The 12437-nt window shown below is 47.3% G+C and overlaps 1 protein-coding gene across 9 annotated transcripts in view; it reads right to left on the bottom strand.

Annotated features, from left to right (window-relative positions):
- Nucleotides 1-406: 406 nt before the first annotated feature.
- The window catches only part of disp1 (dispatched homolog 1 (Drosophila)), a 415387-nt gene continuing 403356 nt past the window's right edge, over nucleotides 407-12437 (bottom strand). For all 9 annotated transcript variants that reach the window (XM_080193046.1, XM_080193045.1, XM_080193042.1 and 6 more), the window contains 2 exons: nucleotides 7594-7691; nucleotides 407-5756 (listed from right to left, as the gene is read on the bottom strand). In XM_080193046.1, coding sequence (XP_080049172.1) covers nucleotides 2889-5756; nucleotides 7594-7691 — 2966 coding nt within the window. In that variant the 3' untranslated portion in view covers nucleotides 407-2888. The remainder of the gene's footprint in view (nucleotides 5757-7593; nucleotides 7692-12437) is intronic.

Below are 12437 nucleotides of genomic sequence, written 5' to 3' on the forward strand. Positions count from 1 at the left end.
TTAAAAATATTTAGCGAGGCAGCCTCCACCACTTCAACGGGCAGAGAATTCCAGAGATTCACCACCCTTTGAGTGAAGAAGTTCCTCCTCAACTCCGTTCTAAACCGCCCCCCTTTTATCTTGAGGCTGTGCCCCCTAGTCCTACTGTCTTTTTTGAGCGGGAAGAGTCTCTCCACCTCTATCCTATCCATCCCATTCATCATCTTATACGTCTCAATGAGATCTCCCCTCATTCTTCTAAACTCTAACGAGTACAAGCCCAGTTTATTCAGTCTCTCCTCATAGCTCAAGCTCAACATATCAAATGAGGGTAATCACCCTCATTTTCATAGTCACAATAATTGTAAAACACCCAATGTGTTGGAATTAATACTGGACTTCCCTTGATAACACACACACAACAGGTAGGAATATTCCGTTTAATAGCTGTAGTAACTTTTTTTTAAATAGCAGAAAGCATACATTAAGAATGCAAGTATTAAATTATTCTCCCGGTACTTAATCCGGGTCAGAAAGAATAAAATAAAAAAGGGAAAATAGACACGATCTGAATGGGCTGATCGACTGAAGGTTTTAAATTCAGCATCGTCACTAATTGCTCCCAACATGAGTACAAAAACCTATGTGTAAAAACATGATATGGTCACAGTTACATCTAATGCTGGAACTGATGGTCCAGGGTGGTGGGGAGAGGGTAGGGGAGCATGGGAGACATTGCTGATCCAATGGATAATGGCGCACAATATCCTGCAAACTGGATGGGAACCGACTCACCCGGGGGTCCAGAGATTCATGCCAGGATCAAAAATTTCTAATGACACCCGAATCAATAAAGTGGATTCAGTGAGCAGTTATTAAGTGAGCAGAGATTAAGACAGAATGGAATTGGGTTAAAAGATGGTTGCATGGCTCTGAAAACCACTTGTCTTGGAGAGTAGAGGTACCATATTGTCATACATGATGGCAGGAGGTGCTGGATTGCCAACACATTTAAAAAGTAAACGTGGGTGCTGCTGAGAATGGGGTGCCCCTTTTTATTGCACTTTCCAACACGCTGTCAACAACATCGTCCTGGGACAGCAACCCTCTTCAGGGCATCGCTCACCCAGAAACCCTACCAAAGAACAGTTGTCTACAACAGTTTCTATTCCAAACCAACAGGGCAGGAGAGGTCAGCATGGAGGTGACAGACTATACTGGGGCAACACAGTGTGCCTGAGCACAACTCTAATCCCCATTCTCTGCATCAACATTATGGAAGGCAAGCAATGGAGGCTGAGGCAAAGACTGAGTGTCTCATCCCCGCATCTGCTATTTGCAGCCAAATCAAGTGGTAATTAATAGGCTTTGAAAGCTTCTCTTTTGGGACAGGTTGTGCCCAGGCCGGTGTGGCTGAGGAAAGGAACTGAGAGATTGCTTCTATTTTAGATTTAAGCTGTAGTCCACCGCTGTATTTTTATGTCAGTAGAGTCATGGAGCTGGGATAAAGAATAGGGCAAAGATTCCAACAGAGCTTGCTTTAATACTGAGCTGTAAGAATAAAGATCAGCTTCTGTTCCAGCCTCGGTTGTTGCTGAATTAGCTGGATGAAGGAAGAGGAGGTGTTTGAGATGCTGCAGCTGATGTCAGCATCCTGAGGTCAGGGAGGAGGAACTTTAACTCGTACTTCTGCTGTCAGTGGCTATCCAGTAACTCCTGTGGCAAAGTGGGAAGATACAGAGCGGCTCGTGTGAGGACCTGATCAGATTCATTGTAACATTTGTCTCCCCACCTCATAGCCTGTTAACACTGGCACAATGCAGGGAGTAGCCTCACAGCCTGCAGAACGGTGCCCGAAGATAATGTGCTGGGGAAGATCCGGGGAAACATAATTGGAGAAAGAAACAAAGAAATCCCTTTGAAAAGGGAATTACCATGGCACCATCTCTGACTTACACATTTCCTTAAATGCATCTTATTTCAGTTTTCATTGTTGGGCATCGCTCCCCTCAGTTCTTGTCCCTCTCCCTTCCCACCCACCTCTTTGAAAAGGCATTGAAACATGTGCCTTCATCAAGTTAAAGCACCCGTACAGTGTTCTCCCCGCCGCACACACAGGGCTCACTGATTAGTTCGGAATGCCTTGTCCGGACAGCAGGCACACTGGCTTCATTCAGCCTTTGGAAGAACGGAGTCGGTACAATTGCACTTTGTTATCGCCGGGGTTTGGTCGCTGAGTCGTGACGTGAAGCAGCGAATGGAAGTGAGGGTGCACCATCCCTGAGTGCGGGAATCCTGTCCGCGTTAGTCCCACTCATGAGGGTCCCTTTACCAGGAGCACTGGGCTCCATTACAACTTGGCCCACTTTGAGAACGTTGATCTATGGCGAACCGTTGCTTGCGCTCTCTGTCCGTGACATCCATGTTGGCTTTTGTATTAAGACCCCTTTGGTTTTAGCATGTGCTGTCCTGAGGAGTTGCCATTATTAACAGAGGGACAGAAAGGAAGAGTACAGGGTTGGTGCCTACAGCTGTCCAGAGAAGGTGCTGTGTCTGAAGGGTCCTAGATTGCTCCTACTTCCAAGCCCCTCGTCCCCACTGGACAGTGGGAGCTGAGAGATTTTTTGGCTTTTAAATCTCTGGTGAGGCTGAAAGACAGGTAGAAGTTTCCAGGTGGAGAACTTTTCAGTACCCGCTTCTCTGTATGAAGCATGGTGGTGGGAAAGGTGATGGGAGAAGGGTTGTTGTGGTGGAGGTGGCACACGGCACTTGAGCATGTGCACAACATTCCGGGCAGTCCAGCGGTGGCATTAAGTTGCCCCTGAAGAGCTGGGTGCCAAGGAAATGGGATGATAAACCACGCACAGTCCGCTGACTACAGAGTCTCCGGGTCACCCCAGTTGGGAGCTTTAATGTGGGTTAGCATGAACCCGGGCGGTGACGCTCTCCAGCGAGCGGGGGATGCTGTTCAGCCGTGTGCTGATCTGGACAAACCGGATCTGAGGCAGCGGTGGCTTGGCTTGCGTCGGTAGGTTGGTTGCCCCACGACTCGGTCTGGCAGGGCGGTAGGCAGGTACGCGGGTTCCATTGAACAGCCGGGGATCAGTGCCCAGCACTTGGCCATCACCAGAGGCATCTGGCCTCTTCCCAGCGGCCTGATCACCCTGACTGGCAGCCAGAGGCTCCAGCTCGTAATGCTCCATCTCCAGCTGCTCTCCCTCAGCAACCGGCTGCTGCTTGTGGACGCGGCAGGCTCTCTTGCTCTCCTTCCGACCATGGCCAGCATGGGGAGGGGGTGGCTGAGGCACGCCATGGCACTGCAACCTTTTGGGCAGGGGAATCTGGCCACAGGTTCCCTGCGGACCCAGGCAGCGACACATACACTGGAAGAAGAAGGTGGCAAAGCCCCAGCTGATACACATGATGAGCATCATGAAGGTCCCGAGCTGAGTGTAAGCCAAGACAGTGGAGGGCATCATCATGGCGCCAGCCACAAAGGTGGTTAGGGCAGCCATGGCAATGGCAGACCCCATCCTGCTCAGGGAGAAGACCACCTTGCCCTCGCGGTCCGTCTCTGGTGCCAGACGGTAGGCCACACCATAATGAACGGCAAAGTCAACAGCCAATCCCACAGCCACAGAGATGGTGACAGACTCCAGAACATTCAGCTCCCAGCCCAGCAGGACCAGTGAGCCCACCGTGACAAAGATGGTGCCGGTGATGGAGACAATGGCATACAGGCTAATCACCACATTGCGGGTGGTTAGTAACATGACACTAAAGGCCACGGCAACTGAGAGCCCCATGGCCACCAGGGTGCCATCGGAGAGGCTGTCCTGAAGGTCGAAGAACTCCAGGCCGCTGATGAACCAGCCATTGCTGAGACCAGCCGGAGCAGCTTTCAGTTCTTCCATGATCCAAGCATCCACCTCTTTGTAGAAACGATTCATTTTCTCATAGGCCAGTGTGAAGAGGTAGGTACTCTGAAATTCTAGCACCACAGCCCGGATGGTATCATTGATGTCAAAGCGGGGCCCTGGGGTCTTGCTGTCTAAGTGGTAGCCTGTACTGCGCTCCAGCTCCATGATGGCACGCTTGATGCACAGCTCAAAAACCTCTTGCTTGTAGGGGAAAGTGGACTGGCTGCAGCACGGATACAGGGTAGCTTCCTCACAGTCCTGATTCTCCATCCACTGCCGGAAAGTTTCCACAAAACAGCTGGTAAAGTCCTGCTCGTCTGTCTGGTGGAAGAAGGTCTGGTTCCTTAGCCTCTGGCAGAAGCGCAGGAGCCACAGCTGGGAGGTGGGGCTGGCCACGTCAAAGGAAGTGTCGAGCCGCAGCCGGCCCTTATTATGAGGGTTGAGTGGGTCACCAGCATCCACAGGCGCCACGCCCCACACCAGCGTGATGGGCATGTGCAGCTCCTCACCATGGTGTACCCGCTCAAAGACAAAAAGCCGGCGGAACTCTGCATCGTAACGCTCAAAGGGGTGTGAGGAGCGAAATACCTGGAACTCAGAGAGCTCCAGTGATGGCAACTTCATCTTGGGGTCGACGCAGACAATGTACGCGCCCCCGATGGTTAGGGCCAGGAACCAGCACAGCCAGATGTAGCGGAACTTGATAACAATGCAAGGTAGCACCTTCTCAAAGAATATCCGGGATGTCTCAGATGCAGCCAACAGGAGGCTCTGTAATTTACGGCACAGCCGCGCTGGCCAGCTGTCGCGGTAGCTCGGCCGCCCAGGCTTCTCACCGCACTGGAAAAAATGCAGCAGGTATCGTTCGTGCAAGACCACCACTGCCGGGAGCCAGGTCACCATTAAAATGTAGTTGACCAGGATGGCAGTGCCAGCATAAACGCCAAAGCACCGGATGGCGGTGATGTTGCTGACATAGTTGGCATAGAAGGCAGCTGCGGTGGTAAAGCTGGTGACAAACATGGAGAGAGCCGCATGGTGCAGGGTGACACTCACCGTTTCGGCTAACTCAGCCTGGGGCTTGTCAAATTTAGTGTGGTTCCAGACATCGCACAGCACAAAGGCGTCATCGGCCCCGATCCCCACCAGAATAATCAGCGCTGTGAGGTTCATGAAGGGGAAAAACTTGAAGCCAAAAACGATCCTGTAGAGGAAATAGGAGACGATCAAGGAGCTGATGATAGCAAACATGGTCATCAAGGTGATGAACATGGATCTAGTGTACATGCACATTATCAACAAAACAATTGCAATGGCAATGGCAGGATACACGGTATCCATTAGGAGATAGTCCTGGAACAAGTTGTGCTTGATCCCAAACTCTATTCCTGCAATGGTGGTCACACCATCTGAACAGTTCCAGTTCTCAAAGTTGTCCAAATAAATGTCCATCATGCTCTTCCCTTTCTCTGTGGGGATGAACAGCATGCTGTATTTTAATGCTGGAATCACATAGTCCAAGGTCTGGGGACTCAAGAAGTCTTTGTCCACCAAGTAATGGAGGATTTGGTAGACGGCGTTATACTTTGTGCACTTGCGGGGCACAGAAGTGCACTTGAGCTGGTCTTTGCGACGGGTGGTCATGTCCCAGCAGTCAGGCCCCAGGGTCCCGTTGTGGTAATATTTAACACAGGAACGGAGAAGTTTTAGTGTGTGTGCCACATCTCGCTCAGTGATCTTCTGGCAGGAGGAGCGGTTGTTGAGGATGGCGATGTAGTTGCCCAGCGTCCAGCTGGGGCAACAGGAGGCAGCTGACGTTCTCTGGCAAAGATCCCCAAACTGAAAGTGTGAACGGATCTGCAAAGAAAAACAAATCATTTACACCAGTTTTAAACATTTCCATATATAAACTGGGTTTCAAAAGTTACAGCAGATTACTGAATTGATCAATTGGTCCAGTGGGTTAACGAATGGCAGATGGAGTTTAATTTAGTCAAATGAGAGGTGATGCATTTTGGTAGATTGAACCAGGGCAGGATTTACTCAGTTAATGATAGGGCATTGGGGAGAGTTACAGAACAAAGAGATCTAGGGGTACATGTTCATAGCTCCTTGAAAGTGGAGTTACAGGTGGACAGAGTGGTGAAGAAGGCATTCAGCATGCTTGGTTTCATTGGTCAGAACACTGAATACAGGAGTTGGGATGTCTTGTTGAAGTTGTACAAGACATTGGTAAGGCCACACTTGGAATACTGTGTGCAATTCTGGTCACCCTATTATAGAAAAGATATTATTAAACTAGAAAGAGTGCAGAAAAGATTTACTAGGAAGCTACTGGGACTTGATGGATTGAGTTATAAGGAGAGGCTGGATAGACTGGGACTTTTTCCTCTGGAGCATAAAAGGCTGAGGGGTGATCTTATAGAGGTCTATAAAATAGTGAGGGGCACAGATCAGCTAGATAGTCAATATCTTTTCCCAAAGGTAGGGGAGTCTAAAACTAGAGGGCTTTAGGTTTAAGGTGAGAGGGGAGAGATACAAGAGTGTTCAGAGGGGTGGTAGGTGTCTGGAACAAGCTGCCAGAAGTAGTAGTAAAGGCAGGTACAATTTTGTCTTTTAAAAAGCATTTAGATAGTTACATGGGTACGTTAGGTATAGAGGGATATGGTCCAAATGCGGGCAATTGGGATTAGCTTAGGAATTTTAAAAAAATGGGCAGCATGGACAAGTTGAGCCGAAGGGCCTGTTTCCATGCTGTAAACCTCTATGACTCTAACTGAGTAATTACCAAACACGAGATTTATTTTCAAGTCTGTAGTATTCCTCAAAGAGAGGGCTGAGGAGATTTTTATTGCCTGAAAGGTCGAAAAGAAAACAGTCGTGTTTCTTTGCCCTTTCTCAATGGTAGAGTTTGAGCAGAGAGTTTAAGGAAACAGAGTAGAAACATATTTAAACAACTTTAAAAACAGAATTGGATAAATGTTGAAAGGTTTGCAGATCTATCAGAAAGGGACAGATTTGGGGCAGTGAGTAGAGTGGGCTGGTTAGTTGCTGGGGTTTCTAACTAATTGGAGCTCTTTCAAAGAGTTGGGACGATGGCTGCACAGCTTAATCTGTGCTGTATTCTCTCTATTGTCTCAACAACCTTCCTATAGTATAGGCATGGCATCGTTTAAACTATGGGCTTGGAATGGTTTAGACTCCCAGTGTCATATTCTATACATCTTATCGTAAACCTTGTGTTCTACCAGCTTTTTCATGGCTTTGACCACTTAAGCTGCGGCTCATCAAGTCTTGTGAGCATGAACCCCCCCCACCACCACCAATTACTGAGCTCTTCCACAACAGCCAATCTTCCTTCATCTAATGTCCAGTTTGAGGGAGGAGGAATCTGCAAGGCATAAGTCAAAAGGAATTTAAAAAAGGCAAACCTCCAAAAATCATTCCAGTTCTGTTGTGAAAACCGTTAAAGCAGATGCTACAGATGGGTTCAAGAGTCCAGAGTTGGAAAGGGAATGAGCAAAATGAGAAGGTGGATTGGTGAGGCTAAAAACAATAGCTAACAACTACCCTTACTGCTCACAAAAAAACAGACGTGCTTCTTTGTCCTTTCTCAATGCTAGAGTTTGAGCAGAGAGCTTAAGGAAACAAAGTAGAAAGTCAATACTTGTGATAAAATGAAGTCTGTACGTACCCTGGTGTTGTCAAGATTGCACATTGATTTAATTGATTGTGTTCGCCACAAGTTCTCCCCATCAGCTGAGGCAAATACCACTCGAGAATAGCGATCACCTACAGGGTAGGGCCAGAAGATGATCAGTTTGTGAAGGCCTTCAGCATGAAATCCCCGCATTATTTACTAAGTTAAGGGTGAGGGAATCACATTATTGAACTGCAGAGAGGCTGGGTGTGAGAAAAGGGTGAGATAATGTCATGGTTACATTACTGGACGAGAAATTCAGAGGCCTGAACACAAGTTCAAATCCCTTCTTAGTAAGTAAATGATATTAAATGATAATACACACATTCTCCCCATATTCAACGAATGGGATGCACAGACATTATTCTGTGCGTTTGAGAAAATATCTAAGCAGCTGAAACTACCACAAGGCATTTGGACGCTACTCTTATTGACTAAACTTGTGGGTAGAGTTCGGCAAATTGAAGTCCTTTCGCAGGGGAGAGGCTTGGGGACTATGAAATAGCAAAGGAAACTATTTTGGATGTTCAGGAGCTGGTACCAGGGGTTTAAGGCAAATATTTCGAGCTCATATTGAATTCAAAAGGGTCAAACAAAGTCATTTTGATAGGTGGGTGCAAGCATTAAAATAGAAGAGAGATCCGATGCCCTGAGAGTAATAATTCTGTTGGGGGCCCAGCAAGAGAGTGAGTGAGATCAGAAACTCCAAGGAGGCTTCGCTTCAAAATAAAACAGAATCTACTGGAAGGGTGAACAAAATGAAAAAGGTTCAATATTTTCACTCTAATAAATTATAAGAACATAATAAGAACATAAGAAAGAGGAGCAGGAGTAGGCCATCTAGCCCTTCGAGCCTGCCCCGCCATTCAATAAGATCATGGCTGATCTGAAGTGGATCAGTTCCACTTTCCTGCTTTCTCCCCATAACCCTTAATTCCCCTGTCTATCAGAAACCTATCTACCCGTGACTTAAATATATTTAGCGAGGTAGCCTCCACCACTTCAACGGGCAGAGAATTCCAGAGATTCACCATCCTTTGAGTGAAGACATTTCTCCTCAACTCTGATCAAAACTGCCCCCCCCCTTATCTTGAGGCTGCGCTCTCTAGTCCTGCTGTCCTTTCTAAGCGGGAAGAATCTCTCTACCTCTACCCTATCTATCCCTTCGTTATCTTATATGTCTCTATAAGATCCCCCCTCAGCCTTCTAAACTCCAACGAGTACAGACCCAGTCTATTCAGTCTCTCTTCATAGGCTAACCCCCTCATCTCCACTATTAGCCTAGTGAACCTTCTCTGCACTCCCTCCAAGGCCAATATATCCTTCCGCAAGTGCGGCAACCAAAACTGCACACAGTACTCCAGCTGCGGCCTCACCAGTGCCCTGTACAGTTGCAGCAAGACCTCCCTGCTTTTATATTCTATCCCCCTCGCTATAAAGGCCAACATTCCATTTGCCTTCTTGATCACCTGCTGCACCTGCAGACTGGGTTTTTGTGACTCATGCACAAGGACCCCCAGGTCCCTCTGCACCATAGCATGCTGCAGCTTTTCGCCTTTTAAATAATAATCCCTCCTACTATTATTTCTACCAAAGTGGATAACCTCACACTTGCTAACATTATACTCCATTGGCCAGGTCCTCGCCTACTCACTCAGCCTGTCCAGATCCCTCTGCGCCTTCCACGCAATTTGCTTTTCCACTCATCTTTGCGTCATCAGCAAATTTTGTTACCCTACACTCAGCCCCCTCCTCCAGATCATCTATATAAATGGTAAACAGTTGTTGGGTCATATAAGATCACCATGCTGGAGGTTAAATGATTGTCCAGTCAGGGTTATTTATCTTAAACAAGGAAAGGTGAATGTTGACCCTGGAGAGCTGAAGAAGCCCGTCAGATTGCTAGACAAAGAGAAAGAGTGGACACTTGTACAGGCACCAGCAAATGGCTTAAGTGTTTAAACATTTTGTGTGCATTGCTACAATATTTCAATGCAGACAGAACAGAATGGGAAAAGATATTAAAATCTTATGAGGTACAGGCCTGAGTCAATCTCTGATGTTGTGGGATGGAGACATTTGTTGTCCAGAAGGGATCCAGAAGGAAAAGGTTCAGCATTCACAGCAAAATCAGAGAAACCCCTTTAGCTAAAAATAAACTTAAACAATAGCTTGAAGACAGGAGATGTCGTGCATGTGTTGTCAAAACTGTTCTCATTGCAGGTGTTCAATTCATTCCAAGGAATGATTTAACAGGATCACGGATGGTCGTGATGCCTATTGTACTCAAACAGTCGATAGAGAATCCAGCCACAGAGAAATTGCAAACAGATCACCCTGGAGTATTTCTGGATTGCTCATCAGCTAAGACAAAAGGAGGAGTTACGAGTCCAGGAGAAGGCCACGAGATCTGATGATACCAGTTTAAGAAGCTAAATGAGATTGAGACAGATGCAGATATATATGAGAACCTATTCCCACTGATAAGTGGGAACATGTTGAACAAGCTGAAAATGGTATGGTTGGAGATGCATAATGTGTGCCAGTAAATCCATCACTGTCTGGCTCTCAGAGTTGTAACACGTTGCTGACTCTCAACAGATCTCTGTTACCTCTCAGGATGGGAAAATGCTTTGAGGAGCTAAACTTCAGAGTAGGAAGGACCGGGTATAATTGGAATCAATGATTGTGGGGCAAGAATCCTATTCCAGATCAGTGTGTGATCTCTCATGGAAATGGCATGCATTAGATGGTGAGTGAGGGAGCTTTCTGGATCTGGTGTGGTAAAGTCCTCCATGGTAAAATAATCTGGCAATATCTTCTCAGGATTAACCACTTGGTCTTTTATGCCTTGGGTTGCCAAGGCCACTGGCACTTTACATCTTTTCATTTGTCACATATTGTGTGTGCAAGTGGCATAAGGAGACAAAACTGGAAGGATGAAGGATAGAGTACATAGCAAATGATTATAACATTCTAATATTTCCCTTCCTGTGTACATTTTCAATGCAAGAAGTCTCACAACACCAGGTTAAAGTCCAACAGGTTTATTTGGTAGCACAAGCCACTAGCTTTCAGAGCACTGCCCCTTAATCAGGTAAATGGGAGTTCTGTTCACAAACAGGGCATATAAAGACACAAACTCAATTTACAAAATAATGGTTGGAATGCGAGTCTTTACAGGTAATCAAGTCTTAAACGTACAGACAATGTGAGTGGAGAGAGGGTTAAGCACAGGTTAAAGAGATATGTATTGTCTCCAGACAGGACAGTTTGTGAGATTTTGCAAGCCCAGGCAAGTCGTGCGGGTTACAGATAGCGTGACATGAACCCAAGATCCTGGTTGAGGCCGTCCTCATGCGTGCGGAACTTGGCTATCTATTTCTGCTCAGCAACTCTGCACAGTCGTGTGTCATGAAGGCTGCCTTGGAGAATGCTTACCTGAAGATCAGAGGCCATATGCCCATGACTGCTGAAGTGTTCCCCAATAGGAAGTGAACATTCTTGCCTGGTGATTGTTCATTCATCCGTTGTCGTAGCATCTGCGTGGTCTCCCCAGTGTACCATGGCTCGGGACATCCTTTCCTGCAGCATATCAGGTAGACAACTGTGGCCGAGTTGCAAAGTGTATGTACTGTGTACCTGGTGGATGGCGTTCTCATGCGAGATGATGGCATATCTTGCAGAGGTTGCTGTGGCAGGGTTGTGTGGTGTCGTGGTCACTGTTCTCCTGAAGGTTGGGTAGTCTGCTGCAGACAATAGTCTGTTTGAGGTTGTGCAGTTGTTTGAATGCAAGAAGTGGGGATGTGGGGATGGCCTTTGCGAGATCTTCATCTTCATCAATGACATGTTGAAGGCTCCAGAGAAGATGTTGTACCTTCTCCGCTTCGGGGAAGTACTGGATGACAAAGGGTACTCTGTCCGCCGCATCATCGACATGGGTGAGGAGGAACTTCTTCACTCAAATGGTGGTGAATCTCTGGAATTCTCTGCCCGTTAAGTGGTGGAGGCTGCCTCGCTAAATATTTTTAAGACGCAGGTTGATGGGTTTTTGATAGGAGAGGGGATTAAGGGTTATGGGGAGAGGGCGGGAAAGTGGAACTGAGCAGCGACAGATCAGCCATGATCTTATTGAATAGCGGGGCAGGCTCGAAGGGCTGGATGGCCTACTCCTGCTCCTATTTCTTATGTTCTTATGTTCTTATGTGACATCATCTCACGTGAGAACACATCCACCAGGTACACGATATATACGCTTGCAACTTGGCCAACGTTGTTTACCTGATACACTGCAGGTAAGGATGTCCCGAGGCATGGTACATTGGGGAGACCATGCAGACACTACAACAACAGATGAATGAACACTGCTCGACAATCACCAGGCAACTGTGTTCACTTCCTGCTGGGGAACACTTCAGTGGTCACAGGCATTCGGCCTCTGATCGTTGGATAAGCATTCTCCAAGGTGGCCTTCACGACAGCTCAGTTTTGCTGAGCAGAAACCGACAGCCAAATTCCACGCATGAAGGCAGCCTCAACTGGGACCTTGGGTTCATGTCACACTATCTGTAACCCCCTGGACTTGCAAAATCTCACTAACTGTCCTGGCTGGAGACAATACACATACATCTCTTTAACCTGTGCTTAACGCTCTCTCCACTCACATTGTTTAAGAACATAAGAACATAAGAAATAGGAGCAGGAGTAGGCCATCAAGCCCTTCGAGCCTGCCCCGCCATTCAATAAGATCATGGCTGATCTGTCGTGGCTCAGTTCCACCTTCCCGCCCTCTCCCCATAACCCTTAATCCCCTCGCTTATTAAAAACCCATCAACCCG

This window comes from Carcharhinus amblyrhynchos, chromosome 7, assembly GCF_965287045.1.
Source record: "Carcharhinus amblyrhynchos chromosome 7, sCarAmb.v2.hapA, whole genome shotgun sequence".
NCBI lineage: Eukaryota > Metazoa > Chordata > Chondrichthyes > Carcharhiniformes > Carcharhinidae > Carcharhinus > Carcharhinus amblyrhynchos.